Source organism: Alosa alosa, chromosome 13 (assembly GCF_017589495.1).
Source record: "Alosa alosa isolate M-15738 ecotype Scorff River chromosome 13, AALO_Geno_1.1, whole genome shotgun sequence".
NCBI lineage: Eukaryota > Metazoa > Chordata > Actinopteri > Clupeiformes > Clupeidae > Alosa > Alosa alosa.
The window spans coordinates 4,451,240-4,471,976 of NC_063201.1; the positions used below are offsets into that span (position 1 = coordinate 4,451,240).

The 20,737-nt window shown below is 42.2% G+C and overlaps 1 protein-coding gene across 1 annotated transcript in view; it reads left to right on the top strand.

Moving 5' to 3' along the window:
- Positions 1-2,985: 2,985 nt before the first annotated feature.
- ces2b (carboxylesterase 2b) overlaps positions 2,986-20,737 on the top strand; it is a 35,536-nt gene continuing 17,784 nt past the window's right edge. Inside the window, exons 1-10 of the mRNA XM_048260611.1 lie at positions 2,986-3,167; positions 8,777-8,966; positions 17,856-17,994; positions 18,159-18,292; positions 18,629-18,782; positions 18,934-19,038; positions 19,137-19,235; positions 19,885-20,028; positions 20,211-20,288; positions 20,487-20,634. Coding sequence (XP_048116568.1) covers positions 3,059-3,167; positions 8,777-8,966; positions 17,856-17,994; positions 18,159-18,292; positions 18,629-18,782; positions 18,934-19,038; positions 19,137-19,235; positions 19,885-20,028; positions 20,211-20,288; positions 20,487-20,634 — 1,300 coding nt within the window. The 5' untranslated portion in view covers positions 2,986-3,058. The remainder of the gene's footprint in view (positions 3,168-8,776; positions 8,967-17,855; positions 17,995-18,158; positions 18,293-18,628; positions 18,783-18,933; positions 19,039-19,136; positions 19,236-19,884; positions 20,029-20,210; positions 20,289-20,486; positions 20,635-20,737) is intronic.

Here is a 20,737-nt window from a genome sequence, read left to right on the forward strand (position 1 = left end):
TGATGGTGCAACAGTGCAAGAATAAAGTCTATATATCAATGTATAAATAACTATATTAAGAAAGGTATAAGTGTGGTCACAGTTCGGCTGTGGCATGGAGGGAGGGGTGGTGCATATGTGCTAATAAAGCACGCAAACAGTGAGGCAGAAGACAGTGGTAAAGTGGCTAATGGACAGACAGTTCAAGACATGGAGGTGGTGAAGAGGCAGACAGACTATGCGGAGAAGTCTATTTCTCCTCTTCCCTTAAGTGATGCATTGAACAGTTCAATGGCCCTGGGGATGAATGACTTCCTCAGTCTGTCTGTTGTGCAAGGCAGTGAGCGAAGTCTCCAGCTGATCAAGCTCTTTTGCTTTTTAATATTGCTAATACTGCTCCAAGATGTTGATAAGTTTGTTCAGGGTCCTTTTGTCAGATATTGAAGTGATGCACTCCAGTTCAGCTCCCACTACAAAGCCAGCTTTCCTTACCAGCCTGTCAAGTCGCCCAGCATCCTTCTTCTTTGTGCTTCCTCCCCAGCATACCACTGCATAGAAGAGGATGCTGGCAACAACAGACTGGTAGAACATCCTGAGGAGCTTGCTGCACACATTGAAGGACAGCAGCCTCCTCAGGAAGTACAGCCTGCTCTGCCCTTTCTTGTAGAGTGCGTCAGTGTTGGCTGACCAGTCCAGTTTATTGTCCAGGTGGAGACCCAGATACTTGTAGGTGCTTACCACCTCCACATTGACCCCATCAATGGAGACTGGTAGCAGAGCGGTCTTAGACCTGCGGATATCCACCACCATCTCCTTGGTCTTTGAAGTACTGAGTTGAAGGTGATTGAGTTTGCACCATTGCACAAAGTCCTCCACCAGGCTCCTGTACTCCTCCTCTTGCTCGTCCCTGATACACCCCATAATTACAGTATCGTCAGAAAACTTCTGCATGTGCCATGACTCGGTGTTGAAGTAGAAGTTGAGTTGAAGTAGTACTAGAAGTAGTAGCATTATACGTCCAAAAGAGAAACATGAGCCGGAGTGACGTTGAAAATCCACCTGAACCTTGTTCATTTTGACAGCTAGAAAAGTGTCATCAAGAAACCCGGTGTTACATGGCAACTGCCTCCTATGTTAACTGGCTGCGTTGATGACGTTTCACGATTGATGACATTTCTTCGACAGATGTGGCCACTTGCAGATTTGTCACTTTCTGATGGAAACTAGAGACGAACAAATACAAATATACATGACATATTTAAATGTCAAAATTGTCTGTAGTACACTACATGCACTGGACAATGAATATGCCACCAAAAAAATAAATACCTTTAAAATGTGTTGACATACTGAGTAAAACATTTTTACCTATAATGTGTGATAATTTGTGATACTAGATCAAATTCATCAAATTGTGATACAAAGTCGAATACATGTTTTGTGTGTGTGTGTGTGTGTGTGTGTGTATGTGTGTGTTTTAACCTTGGTTCATGCAGCGATTCATGTCAGTTAGCAGAAATTAACATTTAAATGTTAAATTATATATATATATTTTGATATAGAAATCGCTTTCACTATAAGTTGCAGGACCAGCCAAACTATGACAAAAGTGTGACTTTTCTCCCTATTTTTTTTAAATGCCCTCCTCCGCCTTTGGTCCGCCCCTACCTTCTCGCTGCAGTGTGTATCCCTACCTTCTCGCTGCAGTGTGTATCCTTAGCAATAGGAAGGTGCAGCATATTGGGTATTGAAATATTCACAGGAATCATAGAAATTGAATATTAATGTTGTTTATCCAATTTTATATATACTTAAAAAAAAGGAAAAAAAAAGAAAAGGGCAGCCGTGGCTGGGCAGCCTCTGGACTTGTAACTGGTGGGTTGCCGGTTCGGGCCCCGACCAGTGGGCCGCGGCTTAAGTGCCCTTGAGCAAGGCACCTAACCCCTCACTGTCCCCTCGAAGCCCGTTGTAGCAGGCAGCTCACTGGCCGGGATTAGTGTGTGCTTCACCTCACTGTGTGTTCACTGTGTGCTGTTTGTGCTAATTCACCGATTGGGTTAAATGCAGAGACCAAATTTCCCTCACGGGATCAAAAAAGTACATACTTTTTACTACTATAATATACTACTATTAGTTGTGTAGATGTATAGTCCATCTTATACACACCCATTGAACTAACAAAACATGCCAAAATACTTTTGTGTAATTATTACATATTTTGTGTAGTCATTCTCAGAACCTGACCAAATAGTCTTAAAGAAGCCTCAGAGTGTTACCTTTCATTTGAGACGAGAATTATGCTTCTAAACCCAGAGGTTGCCACACAGTATTGGCAGTATGCAATTTGGGTAACCAAAAGTCTTATAGGGAGTTTCTATAGGACATTTTACAAAATGCATGAGCATACCTTGGCAAATAATGGTCTAAAGTACAAATGTTCTCATTCTATATTGATTTACTTTTGCACACAGCTTCACAAGACCTGGTGCTAGGGCTCATTTATGTTTCTAAAGTCCTATCAAGTTACCTAGAGGTCAGTTCAGAGATTCTTGTTATCCGGCAGAAAGAAAACACAATATTCTAGCCTCTGTTACTCTATGCCAGTAGCCTCGTGAGACCATCCTGATCTTGTGAGCTTCAGATTTTCACTCGCAGATCAGTCTGATATCTCTCCGATAGAGAAAATTTGGAGCAGTTTGCCAAACGAACGTCCAATCAGCGTTTGACCGAAAGAGGTGGGAACAGTGCCCTCTAAAGTAGGGAGAATTTCGGGGGAAAAGGACAAAATTAAGGCCCTTTCTTGAAAGTGTTAAGGTTAGGCTGACCTATGTGTTCACAAAGAGGTAGCCTCAAACAAAACTTCCTCTGCTGGCTATTCACTGATCTCCCTGGGCGCCGTGGCGTGGACATATACAGTAAGGTTGAGAAACTACATGAGCTCATTGCCATGCCCACATTTTGTTGTGCGTGCCGTGCCCCTCCACTTTTACAACACGGGAGAAGTAGAGCAAAGGGTGGGTGACTTGGTGGTAGACTCTACTTGAAAATTAGCCTACGTCACTACAGCAAATATAAGTCCATGCAGTTGCTTACTTTCGGTCCACAACAGACACCGACAACGATGGCTCTCGTGCTAAGGATAATTTTCCTAGCAAGTGTTGCATATTTAACTTCAACAGCGCACGATGGTAAGTTCAGTAAGTCAGGTGAACTGTCATAAAACGTATTGTTGTCACTCCCTTCTTCGAATTGTGTAGTAGGGTGTAGGGGGGCCATGCCCAATTAATGCAGCATGAGTGACTGTCCATATTGTAAATTGTGTGTGTTTAGGCTACAATAGTATCCATGCAGCATGAGTGATGTGTAAGAATCCGTTGGTTTGGAATCCTTGGCCGTAATTGAGGACACCGAGGTCATCGGTATTTTTTCCCCTTCAAGTTTCGTTTCACTTATTAAGTAGCCTAGGCCACACGTCGTTGCTGATTGGCTACCTCTGACATGTCAAAACGAAAGTAGAGTCGATTCGGCTATCGCGGACTGTATAGGCTAGGCCTACTTAACTAGGCTACTATTTAACGAACGCATCGCAGCTCACAAACTTCAATACCCACAAATCCAATATACAAAATAAATAAAACTTGACGGTTTGTTAATTTCGGGTGGTATATAGGCCTAATCTTAATTCACCTGACCTGAGCAAAGGCTGCAACAAAATTAACGTTTGGAAAGCCAGCAGAAACTGAGAGGACAAAGACAAGAAGGGAAGTTGAGAAAGGTAATGGTTGAATACAACAAAGATGTAATAGCTCCACAATGAGATGCTAACCTGTAATGAACATGTTAGGTTGAAATTCAGTTCAGTTGAAATTCAGAATTCAAATTCTATAAATTATTGGTCAGTAATTTAGAGATTTGTTGTTTTAAGAAATTCAGCACAGGAGATAGAAATCAGGCAGTTGAGAAAGAGGATAATAGAGGAAAAAGATAGATGAAGGGCCCTCCCAAGTGAGTGAGAGTTAAGATGTGACACTCACTATGTCAGAAGGTAGCCTACAAGCTCTGCAGCCTATTACTGCAATTAATTGCAACATTCCCTACGCTGATGAGGAGAAGCAGAGCATTCTTAATAACAGGTGGAGCAGGGTCCAGTATAAATATCCAAAGCCAATTTGGGAAAAGGCTCTTGAGATATACAGGTGCATATAAAATAAATTGTGGAAAAGTTATAAACAAAACATGTTATAAAACAAACAAACCTATACAAAATGATCAGAGGGCTCAAAAGAACCTCATAGCATTTCGGGATGCCCAACATTTTTAGTGACTCCCCTGACCTCGGTATTTCAAAGTCAAAGTCAAAGTCTGCTTTACTGTCAATTTCTTCACATGCGCCAGACATACAAAGAGATCAAAATTACGTTTCTCACTATCCCACGGTGAAGACAAGACATATTTTACTAATTAAGTCCACAGACAAACATAACATTCAAGTAAACAAAAAATAAGTAAATAAGAAAGGCACATACAATGAAGAAATAAGAGCAGCAAAATTGAGTTGAAATTGTGCATAGACAGTCAATATAATAGTGCAAAGTCAGGCCAATAAATGGCTGAGGTAGTTCTGTTTGACCTAAGTAAGCAAGTGGCATAGTGGTGCAAGTTATGTAAGAGCAGCAGAAGTGTTGTGTTTTCAGGACAACAGGACAACAACAACAAGTTGCAAAGTGTACAAGTGTACAAGTGGAGTAGTGCAAGGCAGCCATTGTGGGTCCAAAGTCCAGGATGTTATGTAGCTGAGGGTGGAGGGGGGAGAGGGGGGAGAGAGTTCAGCATCCTAACAGCCTGGTGTATGAAGCTGTTGGTGAGTCTGGTGGTGCGGGAGCGCAGGCTTCTGTACCTCTTCCCAGAGGGCAGTAGATCAAACAGATTGTGAGCGGGGTGACTTGCATCACTCACAATTGTGGTCGCCTTGCGGGTGAGGTGGGTGGTGTAAATGTCCTTCAGGGAGGGGAGTGAAGCACTTCCTTCCAGCTGTGTTCACTAGAGTGAAGCACTTCCTTGCAGCTGTGTTCACTATGCGCTGCAGGGCTTTCCTGTTGTATTCAGTGCAGCTTCCGCCCCACACAGCGATACAGCTGGAGAGGATGCTCTCAATGGTGCCTCGGTAGAATGTGGTCATGATGGCTGGTGGAGCACTTGCTCGCCTGAGTTTCTGCAGGAAGTAGAGGCGGCGCTGAGCTTTCTTCGCCAGTGATGCAGTGTTGGTGGTCCAGGAGAGGTCTTCACTGATGTGCACCCCCAGGAATTTGGTGCTGCTCGCTCTCTCCACCACAGCACCGTCGATGGTCAGTGGCAGGTGTTGGGTGTGACCTCTCCGGAAGTCAACAACAATCTCCTTGGTCTTGCTGACGTTCAGCAGGAGGTTGTTGTCCCTGCACCACGTGGTCAGAAGGTCGACCTCCAACCTGTATTGAGTCTCGTCGCCCTTGGTGATGAGACCCACCAGAGTTGTGTCGTCAGCAGGGCCTTAGTGGGGCCACTTTTCAGCCCGGGAATTTCAGGCCCAAGACCGGCCCAATTTTTCTATAGTGGTGGAAATTGGATAAATGAATGTAGTTTTTATTAGTATGGTTCAACAAATGTGTAAAGGTTATATAATAATTCACTTCAACTGAGAAGTTAACAAAAAATATTCCACTATTCCACAAGTTAACAAAAACAGAAAGAAAGAAAGAAATAAAGAAAGAAAGAAAGAAAGAAACCCTTTGAAATGTAGCCTATCCCACGCTTCCACAAAGAGGAATATTGAACTAATGTTTAGGCCACATGCATGGGTAGGCTATATTGTTTGGTGATTTAGCCTAGGCTACTCCTTTACTACACCCTTCTGAGCAAGCAAGGCATATAGGTTTATCATGTAATTGCTTTTTCTTACATTAAATAACTTTAATTTATCCTCTCTACTTGTCCCTGTAGTCATGGCCTCCTCATCACTAATTTAGGGCTCATCATTTTCAATGGTCGACTGGTTGATCTGCTGTTCAGAGGCTACAATTTTTACCGCAAAGGCCTACACAGATCAAGCTTCAGTTTTGTTATTTGCATACTGCAAAGTCTATGAATCGGATACAAAAAGCTATATTTTAAGTAATTTAATATGTTGCTTACGAATAGCTTGACAACAACGTCCAATATTAGCCCAATAATTACATTGCTAATAATCATTGCCTATAGGCTATCTCTCTTTACCAGTTGCCACTTTTGTCTGTAATCTGGAAGCTATTGCACATTTAGCAGCATTCTACCTGGCCGTTTCAGTCCCTCCTGGCCTCTTTCTACCATCCATCCTTCCTGACGCTTATGGCTACTGTAGGCCCGGCCCGGCTGAGAAAACTTTTTGGAAAAGACGGGCTATATGGACCCAACCAACTCTTTTTGGGAGGGGAGAACTCCCTCACGTCAGGCTACAACCCATGCAGAGGCAACGGTGTCATGCACAGAATGCGGAACGTGTATAGCCTACTAACTAGCAGGGGCGTAGCACCAAATTCTGGGCCCTATGCACAAGTGGTGGCCATGGGCCCCCCCCAACCAACCAACTAACCAACCACCGGCTGTAAGCATGAAGCATGAGGTTCACAACTAACTATTATCTAATCACACATTGAATTAATCTAATAACTCTTATATGTACTGTATAACAGAAAATAATCTTATTACCCAAGACTTCACTGAATTTCTGTTTTATTTGAAGAATGTTTAAAAGCTAGAACATGAAATGAATGAAAACACTTTTGGCTGAGAGAACAGCTATCTATATAAATTGAACACTTTTGGCTGAGAGAACAGCTATCTATAGCTAACTGAGTGTGATGCGTTTCACAAGTTAGCTTTGCTACTAATTTGACAGCCTTTCCTCATGAACCTATATAACATTGAGCCTACTAAGATAAGATATTAGCTCATAATAATTTTCGAATTAGTAGGCTATTGAAATGTTGTGGTAGGCTATAAATCAGGCATCATGTTATTTCTAATTTTGTGTTAATGCTGTTTTAGCACTGATAATCGCGGAGGTATTGAAGTGTTTTGTAACCTTCAGGGAAAGAAGGCTGTTAACACTTGTTTTCCCTCATTTCTTTTTTTCTCCCTTTCTTGCCTCTCTTTTCTTTTCTGGGAACCGGATTTAGCTTTCTTAGACTTAGACATCTTCACACCGTGAAAGTCTGCATTGCCGCCGCAGAATGAACGTTACTTCAAAAAATGCCTAGCAGGGGAAGGCGGACTGAACCATTTCGTGCAGGGGAGAGGGTGCCTGCCCTCAAACAATGTTGGCTTGGACACAATTTAATACATCAATCAACTGATGCATTTACCCGAAATATTTGCATCTATATTAGTTAACAACATTTATTAAGATCTTTAAATTAAGGAAATTATTTATTAAATAAAATTCAACTCCTTAGGGGCCCTCCCCCACTTGGGGCCCGGGTAATTTATTCGCACTTGTCCCCCCCACTACAACGCCCTTGCTAACTAGACTAACGTGACAAATGTCAAAAAAAAAATTCCTCGAAAATTTCTCCCACCGGGAATACTCTGATTCTCCCGATTACCCACCCCGGGCCTGGTCGTCTGCAAATTTCACTATGTGATTGTTGCTGTAGGTTGCAGTGCAGTCATGCGTCAGCAGGGTGAAGAGCAGCGGACTGAGCACGCAGCCTTGGGGGCCCCCTGTGCTTAGTGTGATGCAGCTTGAGATATTGTTGCCAACACGTACTACTTGAGGCCTCTGACAGAGGAAGTCCAGTAGCCAGTTGCAGAGGTAGGTACTGAGTCCCAGTTTGTCAAGTTTGCAGATGAGTTGTTGTGGTATTATGGTGTTGAATGCAGAACTGAAGTCTATAAACAGCAATCTCACATATGAATCTCTTTTTTCCAGGTGGGTGAGGGCTGGGTGGAGGGCAGAGCAGATTGCATCCTCTGTGGACCATTTGGCTCGGTATGCAAACTGGAAGGGGTCCAAGGTGGGGTGGAGAATGGATTTGATGTATGACATGACAAGCCGCTCAAAGCACTTCATGATGATGGGTGTCAGTGCCACAGGGCGGTAGTCATTGAAGCAGGATGGAGCAGTTTTCTTCGGCACAGGTATGATGGTGGCAGCTTTGAAACATGATGGGACGATGGCTTGCTTCAGGGAAGTGTTAAAGATGTCTGTGAAGACATCCTTAAGCTCCTCTGGCGCAGTCGCTCAGCGACACCCACCTGGGATGTTGTCTGAACCTGTTGCCTTACGGGTGTTGATAGCAAGTGTCCTCTTCACGCTGTCGGCAGAGAGGCACAGGGGCTGCTCGTGTAGAGGGGGAGGGGTCTTCTGTGGGCAAGTGCTGTTTTGTGCTTCAAAGCGAGCAAAGAAGCGGTTTAGATTGTTGAGCAGAGGGATGTTGCTCTCACAGCTCTGTGGCGCGGGCTTGTAGTCCGTGAGGGCCTGAATGCCCTGCCATAGGCTTTGTGCGTTCCTGCTGTCTTTGAAGTGGGTGGTTATCTTGTGAGTGTATTCCTTTTTTGCTTCATTGATGCCACAGGACAGGTTGGCTCTCGCTGTTCTCATGCCAGCTTCATCCCCAGCTCTGTAGGCTTTGTCTCTGGCCCTCAGCAGTATTTTAAAAATCTTAGCTACGGCTTGGGCAAGAAGTCAAGCAAAGGTAGATGTTTGCCCATATTATGTCACTTCAGTATCTAGACTAGGCTAAACATGATCCTGCCAATGTTCTTGTGGTCTGGACAACTACAGGACCACTGATCCACACCAAGCTGGGAGCACTCAGAGGCGAGTACTTGCGAGTGAGGGGAAAGACGACAGTGGTGCACTCCTACCTGGGCGTGCCCTTTGCTAAGCCACCTGTGGGACCCCTCAGGTTGGCCCCACCCCAACCTGTGCAGGGATGGGAGGGAGTCAGGGATGCCACCAAGCAACCACCCATGTAAGTTAATCAGGCCACACTTATAATGCTGATTAGATGCCCTTGGACTAGTCAATTTCTATTAGGTGCTTGATTGTTATAATAATTTCAGATAGGAGAGGTGTGCTTCACACAGCGGCCAAACAGTAAGACAGGTTTTCCAGAAAACATGTCCTGTCATTCATTAATGTGTTTTTAACACTGATCAGTGTAATTGTTTTTGTCAAGCTTAAGAAAGATTAATTAACCGAATGTGTTAAAGTCAGTGATTGTGCAGAAAGAAGTCAGTGACTGTGCAGAAAGTCATGTTTGTTAATTTTTATGTTTATATTTATATTTATATTTATCAACAGACACATTTGTCCAAAACAATGCAAATTATATTTTAACTAAGGACCAAACGAAACACACAGAGGTTTCTCAACCCTCCCTTCAGTATTCCCAGAGAAATTCCACATGGTTTCGTTTTGTTTGGGGGACAAAAATTTGGGGGACATTACAGTTGAAAGTATGATTCCAACAGAAGTGTTGTACCCATACATTGAATAAGTTCATCACCATTCTTTTCCCAAATGTATCCCATGGCTGCTGCAAGCAGAGGTGGGCACAAATACATCCAAAACTATTTTCTTAAGACACAAGATATTAGAACTACTATTTTCTGATTGGCTGGCAGGGGGCTACTAATTCTGTACATTGTGGCTACTATGAAGTAGGTTTGGTACAAAAATGTAATTACCATCCCATATCAATGTAAACGATGATTGAACTGACAACAAGCAGGCTTCGCAAAAGTGGAATCAACTGTAACAAGGCAAGCTATACCCACCATCGTTTTTTACATAAATTTTCCCTTTTTGTGCTATAAATGCATACCTATGCCTACATACATGACTGGCAACATGGGGGACAAACAGAATAAAATCCTGTAAGGTGTCCCGATATAAGGAATACTCTAAATACAATCCCTCAAAGTATTTTGTTACAAAGTACATTTGATTTTTTTTCCAATCCTTCAAAATACAATTGACAAAATGCACTAATTAAATAGCCTACGTATTTCAAATACATCTAATTAAAATGCTGCCCATGTCTGGCTGCAAGTCAATGCAGGCTCATGTGAAGCACATTTGTAAACACTACTTTAGGTGTTGGCTGCAGCAACTCGAGCTAGGTAAAACCGATTGTTTCTTTGTTTTTTTCGTACTGACAGTAGGCCTACTCGGTGACCACGAGAAACAGAGATTAGGTTGGTTGACAATATGTTGAAAAAAGTTTTCCAAATTTTGCTAGATCGCATTTTGCCCTGTTCCTATTGACATTTTGAACATCTGTATCAAAAAGTGAGCCAATAGGACGCCAGTAAAGGGTGGCACACTTTTTCACAACTGCTCAACCTAAGAATGCATAACTTTCGCAAGAACCAGAAACTTGAATGCAGTGGTGGAATGTAACGAAGTACAAATACTTCGTTACTGTACTTAAGTAAATTTCCCACGTATTTGTACTTTACTTAAGTAAAATTTATAGTGCATACTTTTGACTTTTACTTCGTTACATTTTACAGCAATTATCTGTACTTTTACTCCGCTACATTTCTACAACACCATCGTTCCTTTTATGCATACATTTTATGATCAGTTTTTTTTCTCTCTGACAAACACGCTTTGTTTTACCGGGGTTGCTACCAAAGATTCTGGAGCGCTTACGCATTCTTAGAAACAAAAGCTTCTAGTCTAGACCAGGCAAAGCGCGGAGCTTGTAGCCATCTGCATTCGGTAGGCTATATTCACCAGACCCATGGCTACACTGTACATGCAACTGTGTTCTGTGCCTTTCTGTCTGTTATCTGCAGCGTTAGGGCCTCCTCTCCGATGAGATTGCTATCCGCGGATCAGCTGGGGTTACAGGCTATGCCCATGCTTCTGTCACACGCCTGATCATTTATGCACAAATTAATGGTAGACTATTAATGAACCGGTGGTCGGAAAAACGTAACATTTTCCAGATTAGGAAATATTCCTTAATTGTGTGTGATTAAATAAAGATGCATAGCCTACAATTGGGGGTAGTAACGAGCCATTCAATGTCTATGCGCCTGCGCAAGTGAAACTGAACTTAACCATAAAGACACCTTTCTCAGCAACTTTTCTGTTTCAATCAGCATAATTGGCATTTACGATCCACCCGACGCTTCCCTTTGTCTACCCGTTAAACTTCAGGCTCTCGTGTTTTGCTGAATGATATTACTCAGCAGATCACCCTAGTAGATAACCAGAATTACAGTCTCTAGAATTGTAGGTCAGAATGTAAACTGGGCCACAGATGGTAAGCACAATTGCATTAACTTAAAACTATCTAGTCGAGTATAACCTAAAACTAGCTTAATTAAAATGCCACAGCCCATACTGATTTTTCCTTTTAGAATATAGATATTAAGAGAATAAATCATTATGCAAATACTTTTACTTTTAATACTTAAAGTACATTTAAAAGCAGGTACTTTTTACTTTTACTTAAGTAGGGTTGTCATTGTGGTACTTTTACTTTTACTAAAGTAAATATTTCTCTGTGTATTTGTACTTTTACTTAAGTACTGAGGTTCAGTACTTCCTCCACCACTGCTTGAATGATATAAAAGATAAGTATGGTCATTAATAATCTCTCCCTGTACTTATACTAAATGAGTAAGAACATTAGAACAGTTCAAACACTATTCGCTGTATGATGACTTTGTTCTCTTTGATACTTTATCTCTGTGTCCTTGCATAACATGGAGCAAAAATTTATTTTGGTCTTCGTTTCGCACAGATTGTTGACAGCGTTTAATAAGGGCAATGCCTCTCTCTGCGCTGTCATTGATGACCTACAAGGAATTAACTTTCTGACGCAGATTCTCATCTGTGAGAATGGACCTCACATCATCAGGGTTACTTCAACCATCATCAACCATAAGAACCTCAAAGAAGTGGATTGAGCGGCGAGTGACGAGGCTAGAGATAGTAGCTGTATTTGTCTTGTGGAAGAAAGACTTGACAAGTCTTTCAAGCATCTTTCCAGGGCGTCTTTCAAGATTTCTCAGCAATGTCTCCTTTTCTTCAGTGTCAATGCGGGCATCAAAAAATGGCAGGGTGACGAGTTCTTCCGACACCACATACCATAAATGATACCACAAATGTCGTCCTTTGTTCTTCAATGCGGCATCTGCTATGGTTTTATCCGGATACAGATGCAAACTCTGGATCAAATGCAAATAATTCTTTGGAGCATGTGTTGCCAGGGAAGCCTCATGCCAATACATTATGCATTCTGTGTATGTCAACATTGTGAAAAAGTGTGCCACCCCTTATGTGCAGCAATTGACTGATTTTTGGTACATTACATTAATACACAGGATTAGATGTTAAAATCCCTTGTGCCAAAATCCAAGGTAAAAAACACATTCAGAAGCCCCTGCTCAAGTTTAACTTTAAAAAGCACACTACCCACAAATCCGCCAACAAATGGTCACAAGCACAATACAAATGGCCCATCCAACAGCAGTGGCCTATATAGTATGCGGCATGTCATTGGGGTTATCAAGTGGGCACCCTCATTCACCGATGTTTCGTTAAGTTAGGCCCACGACACCTCATGAAGGCTTAACAGTGAAACCAGCGCCCTGAGACACTCCCCTCCATGCTGCCACCATATTACCACATTGAAATATCCAATACCCAAAATACTCTTAACCAGCCCAGGCATGGTCAAGGTTGGCTAGGTTGGTCCGTCCCGTTGATGTGGACTGAACCATAACCATAAAAAACCTTGGCCAACCAACCATCAACCTAGGCACAGCCCATCACAAACACAAAACAAATTAGCCAGTTAGCTTGGCCCGTTAGCTTAGGCCCCATCCCAAACACAAAACAAATTAGCCAGTTAGCTTACGCCCCATGCTGCCACCATATTACCACAACAAACATCCAAATACCCTTACCCAAATACCCTTAACCAACCTAGGCATGGTCTAAGTTGGCTAGGTTGGTCTGTCCCGTTGATGTGGACTAAACCATAACCATAAAAAACCTTGGCCAACCAACCATCAACCTAGGCACAGCCCATCACAAACACAAAACTAATTAGCCAGTTAGCTTAGCCCGTTAGCTTAGGCCCCATCCCAAACACAAAACAAATTAGCCAGTTAGCTTACGCCCCATGCTGCCAAAAACCTGTTTCGTTAAGTTAAAGGTTAAACAGTTAGCTTACCTTAGCTTGCGCCTCAGGAAGGGTAACTTCTCCTTACCCGCAACCAAGTCAAATGAGCCAGTTAGCTTACCTTAGCTTGCGCCCCAGGAAGGGTAACTTCTCCTTACCCACAACCATTGCTGCCCGCTCTGCTGCTAAAGACATGTTACTAACCACCTGCCTTAGACTTCGACCACAAATGCCCAATTCAGACAGCAAGCCGATAGCAGATCTGGCCACAAACCCACGTGCACCGATTTCAATAGGCCTTAATCGTGCACTCCAACCTCGCTTAGTTGCCTCCTCTGCTATCTCAGTGTATTTAGCTCTCTTCAGCTCATTGGCCACTTCCACTCTGTCTTCCCAAGGAACAGTGAGTTCAATGAAGTAAACTATCTTCTCTGAATCCGACCATAGAATCACGTCGGGTCGTAGCTTAGTACTCACTATATGTGGAGGTACCGCCATCTGCTGGCCAAGATCAACCTTCATTTCCCAGCCCGCCCCATTTTTCAACTGGCCTTCGCAGAACAAGGTTTATCCCCCTGACGTACAAAGTTAATTTGCCTTACCCCTTTACTAGCTGCTAATGAATTGACTTCTCTCCTTTTATCCTCTATTGCCGCTGCCACACATTTCAATACCTGGTTATGACGCCACGTATACCGCCCCTGGGTGAGACTTACCTTGCATCCTGATAGGATATGGTGGAGACTGCCCACACACGAGCAAAGTATGCATTTATCATCCTCACCAAACCATTGACTTAAATTCTTGGGAGATGGGAGCACATCATATGTAGCACCTAACATAAATTTGATCTTACCAGCTTCCATGCCCCATAGATCTTTCCATTTAATCCGTCTTTTTTCCACCCCTTCCCAGTTCACCCACTGCCCTTGTTTTGCCTGCGACACTGCCTTAGTACATCTTACAGCCTCCTCCTGTCTATGCATTTCCTCCACTACCATTTTCCTCTTTTCTCCTGCAGAAGCCTTACTCCACAAGGGTTTTACTTGCACCCACCCTAGACCCTCCCGCCCGTGCTGCACATGGCCCATTATATCCCTATGCTTCAATGCTGATTGAGCTTGCTTAACTGCCTGCTCTGGGTTCCACTTCCTCCCTGCATTAACTGTGGGTGCAACTTTCCTCACCACTAGGTCCTTGGACTGAGTAAGAGTCAATTCCAATCTAGCCTTAGCACACTTAAATTCCTCTGTCAGACTAGATATTGGCAACTCTACAATACCCTTCCCATACAAGGCTACACTGCTTAAGCAGCGTGGGTCTCCGAGCCATTTTCTGACAAAGGAGTTGATCATTTTTTCCAACCTCTCTACCTTTGACAGAGGAACTTCATAAACTGTCAATGGCCACATTAGCCGAGGCAACAAACCAAACTGCAAACACCACAGCTTGAGCTTACCTGGCAGCCCCGACTTATCAATTTTTGCAATACCTTGCCTAGTGACCTGTCTCAAGTCTTCAACCTGTGATTTATCACTAAGGCTTGCATCATACCACCTTCCCAGACTCTTCACTGGCTTCTCCAGAACTGTGGGAATCACCTCCTCATTTATAGCAAACTTCTTATCTGTTACCTTCCCTTTAACAATTGAGAGACTCCTCGACTTACTTGGTTTCACCTTCATTCTGGCCCATTGCAGATTACTATTTAACTTACCCAGCAACCTGTTGGTGCATGGAACGGTTGTCGTCAAGGTTGTCATGTCGTCCATGAAAGCCCGAATCGGGGGGAGGCGTGGCCCTCCCTGCAACTTCTCCCCACCCACTACCCATTTTGAGGCCCTAATGATGACCTCCATTGCCATTGTAAAAGCAAGTGGGGAGATGGTACATCCTGCCATGATTCCTATCTCAAGTTGTTGCCACCCTGTGGTATAATCAGCTGTAGTAAAACATAATTGAATATCCAGAAAGTATGCTTTTACTAGGCTTTTAATGCTACCTGGGATTCTGAAAAAATCAAAGGCCTCCCACAACAGACTATGCGGCACAGACCCAAAATCATTAGCCAAATCCAAGAACACAACGTGCAGGTCTCTCTTCTCACGCTTTGCTAATTGAATTTGGTGCCAAATCATGCTGGTATGCTCTAAGCTCCCGGAGAAGCCAGGAATTCCAGCTTTTTGCACCGTGGTATCAATTAGTTTATTCCTCTCAAGGTAATTTGTCAGTCTCCGTGCCACCACACTGAAGAAAACCTTCCCTTCAACATTCAGTAGACTAATTGGCCTAAATTGATTAATCTCCACTGCGTCCTTTTCTTTGGGAATAAATATTCCCCCAGCCCTCCGCCAAGCCTTGGGAATACTCTGCTTTTTCCAAACTATCTTCATTAATTGCCATAAAAATCTTAAAACATCTGGTGCATTCTTATACAACCGGTAGGGCACTCCATTAGGTCCCGGGGCTGAAGAGGCCCTTGCACGTTTTATTACTTCTTGCACCTCTTTCCACCTTGGTGGACTATCGTCGCATTGGCTACTTAATTCACCAATAGGTGGGATATCAGCAGGAAGTACCATCTCTCTGAACCTCTCCCCATCTTTGTGCACTCCCTCTAAATACTCCTCAAGCTTCTGCTTAGGTTCCAAAAGACTACCACTCTTCTGCATTACGAATAAAGACTTAACAAACTTAAATGGGTCTTTATAGAATGCTAGTCAAGCTCGTGATTTCTTCTTCCTATTTTTCCTAATATTTTCAGCTCTTCTTAGCACTACCAACCGCTCCCTCACATCTGCCTGTAGACAGTCAATACCTTCCTTCTCATCATCTGTAGCTTTTCTCCACTGCTTCTTAAGCTGCCTCCTCTCCTTGATAAGTTTATCTATCTCCTGCTGGCGCCTAGATTTAACTACCTCATGTTGCCGTTTTGTCCTTCTCTCAATAGTCCCAAATCTTTCCTTACCATAGCTATAAATAATGTCTCCCATTTTCTCTAATTTGCTTTCAGCCGTCCCCTTGAGCTGACCCAGGATACTGACCAAATCACTAATACATTATGCATTCTGTGTATGTCAACATTGTGAAAAAGTGTGCCACCCCTTATGTGCAGCAATTGACTCCATTTTTGGTACAGATGCTTACAATGGCAATTGAAACCAGGCAAAAAGCGATTTGGCAAAATTTGGTGAAAATTAATTTTGTGAACCACCCTAACGGAGATCTATGTGAAAAATCACTGGAATTCCCCTTTAAATGCGCAATTAGCAATTTCAAGGCCCTATAATTTTTTGTTACATTCAGCAAACAACTCCAGGGTCTGCTAGCTGCCCACCCCGTCAGTAAAAAAAAAAAATCCGGTCTCTGTAGGCAGCCCAGGCTTCAAAAACTGGAATTTAATTCCAAAAAAACCTTTGGAATTAAAATAGTCCCACATCATCACATACCCTTCACCATACCCAGAGATTGGCATGGTTTATTTCAGTTAGCCTAATAGCTGGTTTAATTTCATTTGAGAGATGATCTTATGGAAAGTACCCCATGCCAATCTCTAGGTATAGTGAAGATTATGTGATGATGTGGGGCTATTTTAATTCCAAAGGCCAAGATAACTTTATCAGGATGCATTAGTATCCTTGATCCATGAAATAACTGGCCTTTAAAAATAAAAATCTGCCTGCCTCTATGGGAATTTAACATAGGGGTGTGCTTACTTCTTGAATTTCCCCTTGGGGATCAATAAAGTATCTATCTATCTATCTATCTATCTATCTATCTATCTCACTTATGCCCCCTGTATTTTAAGGAAGAACATTTATTTATTTACGATGCGTTATTCATTCACAAAGAAAATTGGTTTCCTTAAAGGTTTTAATTAAGGCATTAAGATCAATTTCTAAAATATGATTTTTTTATTCCTCTTTTTAGTCAACTTTAGTATGGGTGTGCTAAAATTGTCACGTGACTGTTAAACGAATGCAACGCCATGCACAATCACTGACTGCACCTTTAATGACCAAACTATACAAACTCTACCTATTAGATAGATAGATAGATAGATAGATAGATAGATAAGACAGATAGATAGATATACTTTGTCCATCCCCAAAGGGAAATTACAGTGTTCCAGCAGCACAGACAAACACAGCATTCACAAATACATACATACATACATAAATTATTCAAAAAACATTATTTCTCTCTCTCCGTTAAGGGGGAGTCATTATAATGTGCTATTGCAGTGGGTCAAAAAGTCTTTCTGTATCTGTCCTTCTTACAGCTTAGTTGGTGTAGCCTCCTAACTAAAAAAACACTTTTTTGTTTGACCAGTAAGTTGTGTAGTGGATGTGAGAGGTATTGTCCAATATATTTGACAGTTTGTACAGCATCCTTCCCTCCACTACCAACTCCAGGGGCTCTAGAGCTGTCCCCAACACAAAGCCAGCCTTCCTTATGATTATAGATGATGGCAGAAAAGAAAATTGCACTTGCAACAACACTCTGATAAAACATCTGCAACATTTTGCTGCACACATTAAATGACCTAAGCTTTCTCAAGAAATAGAGTCTGCTCTGACCCTTCTTGTATACAGCCTCAGTGTTGTACCTCCAATCCAGTTTATTGTCTATAAGAACCCCCAAATACTTCTACTGTGTGTCCACAATCACCCAATATGAGTGAGGGCAGTCTAATGTCTGATTTGTTCTCAGGTGTATACAAGATCGACAGATGTCTTTAAATGTGTCGGAATTGGTTGGCATGATTATGGAAATTCCTGAGGTGTCTGAGGATTGCCTCTATCTCAATGTTTACACTCCTGTCAAACCTTCTGAAGATGCTAAGTTATCAGTGAGTTAGATAGAATGACAGTATAAGCGGTTGCATTAATCTGTGTTTTAGAAGTTTTGTTCAGTTATGTAATCAATTAATTGTTGCAACTACATTTCAATTAATTGCCATGACTGGTCATGGTCCTCAGTGTTTGTCTAAGGTCATGTGCTGCTGTCATCCAGGTCATGGTGTGGATCCATGGGGGAGGGTTTTACATGGGCTCCGCCTCCTTTTATGATGGATCTGTCCTGGCAGCCTATCAGAATGTGGTGGTGGTGCTGATTCAGTACAGATTGGGAATGCTTGGCTTCTTCAGGTGAGCCTGAAGTCAGTGTCATGGTCCTTTACACCTTTAGTCAGTAAATTAACAGAATGTGCCATGTATGGTGTGGTGATCATAATAGATGTGTATATAGTTCTTTACACTATATGCAACTATATTCTCCTCCTTCCTTTTAATCCCTAACAACTCTTGGTAAAATATTGTCTATTTAGCAGCCTTACTTGTATAATAAAAATAGTTTTCTTCACAACAACACCACTTTTATGTTTACACTTGCTTTTTGTTTACACTTCATTCTGGTGATGATTCTGTGTATGGAATAGCACAGCTGGAGTCACAGCACAGTTTCTTGTTTTGTCTGCTACCAAGCACTGGGGATGATAACGCCCCTGGAAACTGGGGACTCTTGGACCAGGTGGCCGCACTACAGTGGGTCCAGGAGAACATCCAGAGCTTTGGAGGGGACCCCTCGTCTGTCACCATATTTGGAGAGTCCGCGGGGGGGGCGAGCGTATCACTGCAGGTGGGCTTCTGTGCTAAGATGCTGTGTGTTTGCCATGAAAACCTGAATCCTACTCCCAACCATTGTCTAAGAAATGTTTCACTTTCTATATACTAGTGTTTAGCATTGAGGGTATACAATATTTACTTTGTCAGTGCATTGCTCCTTATAGGTTCTTTCACCCTTGAGCTCTGGGCTGTTCCATCGAGCCATTGCTGAGAGTGGCACTGCAGCCTCGGATCCCCTCGTCACCTCAGAGCCTTTGGCCGTAGCCATGGTGATTACCTTCCAACATCTGCACCTTGTTTTGCATTATGATACTGAGGTGTTGGGTGGTCACATTATCTCTCTGCTTGCTTTTTATTGTGACTTTAGATGGTGGCCAATGCATCAAGCTGTGCTGGCACCAAGCCACACGAGATTGTGGACTGTGTCATGCAGATGTCAACTGAGGACATTTTGAAGATTGCAAGGGTGAGACATTATGGCCCTTTACTCTTATAGAGGCAAAAATAAAAACCATTGATGTCATGTCGTGCTGGTTGATTTCACGAATCAACAGGACAATTAGAATATATTCTGAATATTAGGCTACATAATGTATAACCACGACTATCGTACTGATCTACTGTGATAGGATACAGGCTCATTGTGGCTTTACTTTTCAATCTGCTATATAATGCATAATAGCCAATTAGGTTATAGTGGGGAAATGCACTGTTTGCATTCTGCATGTCTTTTTATTAGAAAGAGAAGATAAATAATCCATAAGAGAGGCCTAGCCTACTTCACAGAGAAGGAACAGTAGAACAGTTGTTGATGTTTCTATGCAAAATATGCATCAAGCCTACAAAACAACATATGCTTTACATAAAAAATCAAAAGATAAATGACCGAAACATTATAATAACAATAACAGTAACATTGGAAGAGCATGAATTAAAGCAATGTAGCCAAGTAAACACAATAATTACAAGAATATTACAGTAAATTAAATATTAATAATATATTAAGCGTGGCTCAGTTAGATGGATAGGCTACATTGTGTTACCTAAAAGCCTTTGCCGGAATTCACAAAAAATGGGTTTTACTAAAAAAATGTATAATATTCCAAATTTCACAGAGTCAAGAATTCATATTCATGGTGACAGTTGATGGACATTTTTTACCCAAACCTGTGAAGGACCTTTTTAAATCTCACGAATTCAGCAAAGTGCCATTAATTAATGGCATTACCAATGATGAATGTGGATGGTTAATGCCCGCGGTGAGTAGAGTCTGATAGGCCTACTGTAGATAGTGTGGCCAATTATATTACATACAAAACAAAACGTAACACAGTTTGCACACGCTCATCATTCACTGTGTTGCTAATTTGCATTATAACTGTTGTCTTGGGAGAGGAAGGTGGTCTTTGTTGACATGCTTTTTGTTAATTTATTCTTCAAGAGCATGGCACCACCTGGCTGGATAGATGGGATGGATCTAGAGACTGCCAAACAGATGATCACCCCCTTCCTCCTTTATGTATGCCTCATCATGGTTATGGTTATGGGATTTGGCAGACGCTTTTGTCCAAATTATTATTTAATTATTCATTTTGTTATTTTGTCATCATGAACCTCTAAATCAGGCAACTGCAGTGGTGATGACTTTGAAAGTCTATTATCTAAAAAATTTTTTATTGAAGACTGAAACTGAAATAATTCAAATGTGTCTTTGTAGTTTGTAGACAGCGACGTTGTTGACTTCATTTTGGAAGAGTATCTGGGGAATGGAGAGGACATGTTGAAAAACAGGGACGCATATACAGAACTCGCTGCGGATATAGTCTTCAATATGGCTGCCATCAAGCTATCAAAAGCTCACAGAAGTAAGAGTGCAACCTAGGCCATGCAACACATACCACTCTTCACTCTACAACTTCACTCTCTGAAAAGATTATGACTGATGGAGGTGGCATACTCCTATGTGTG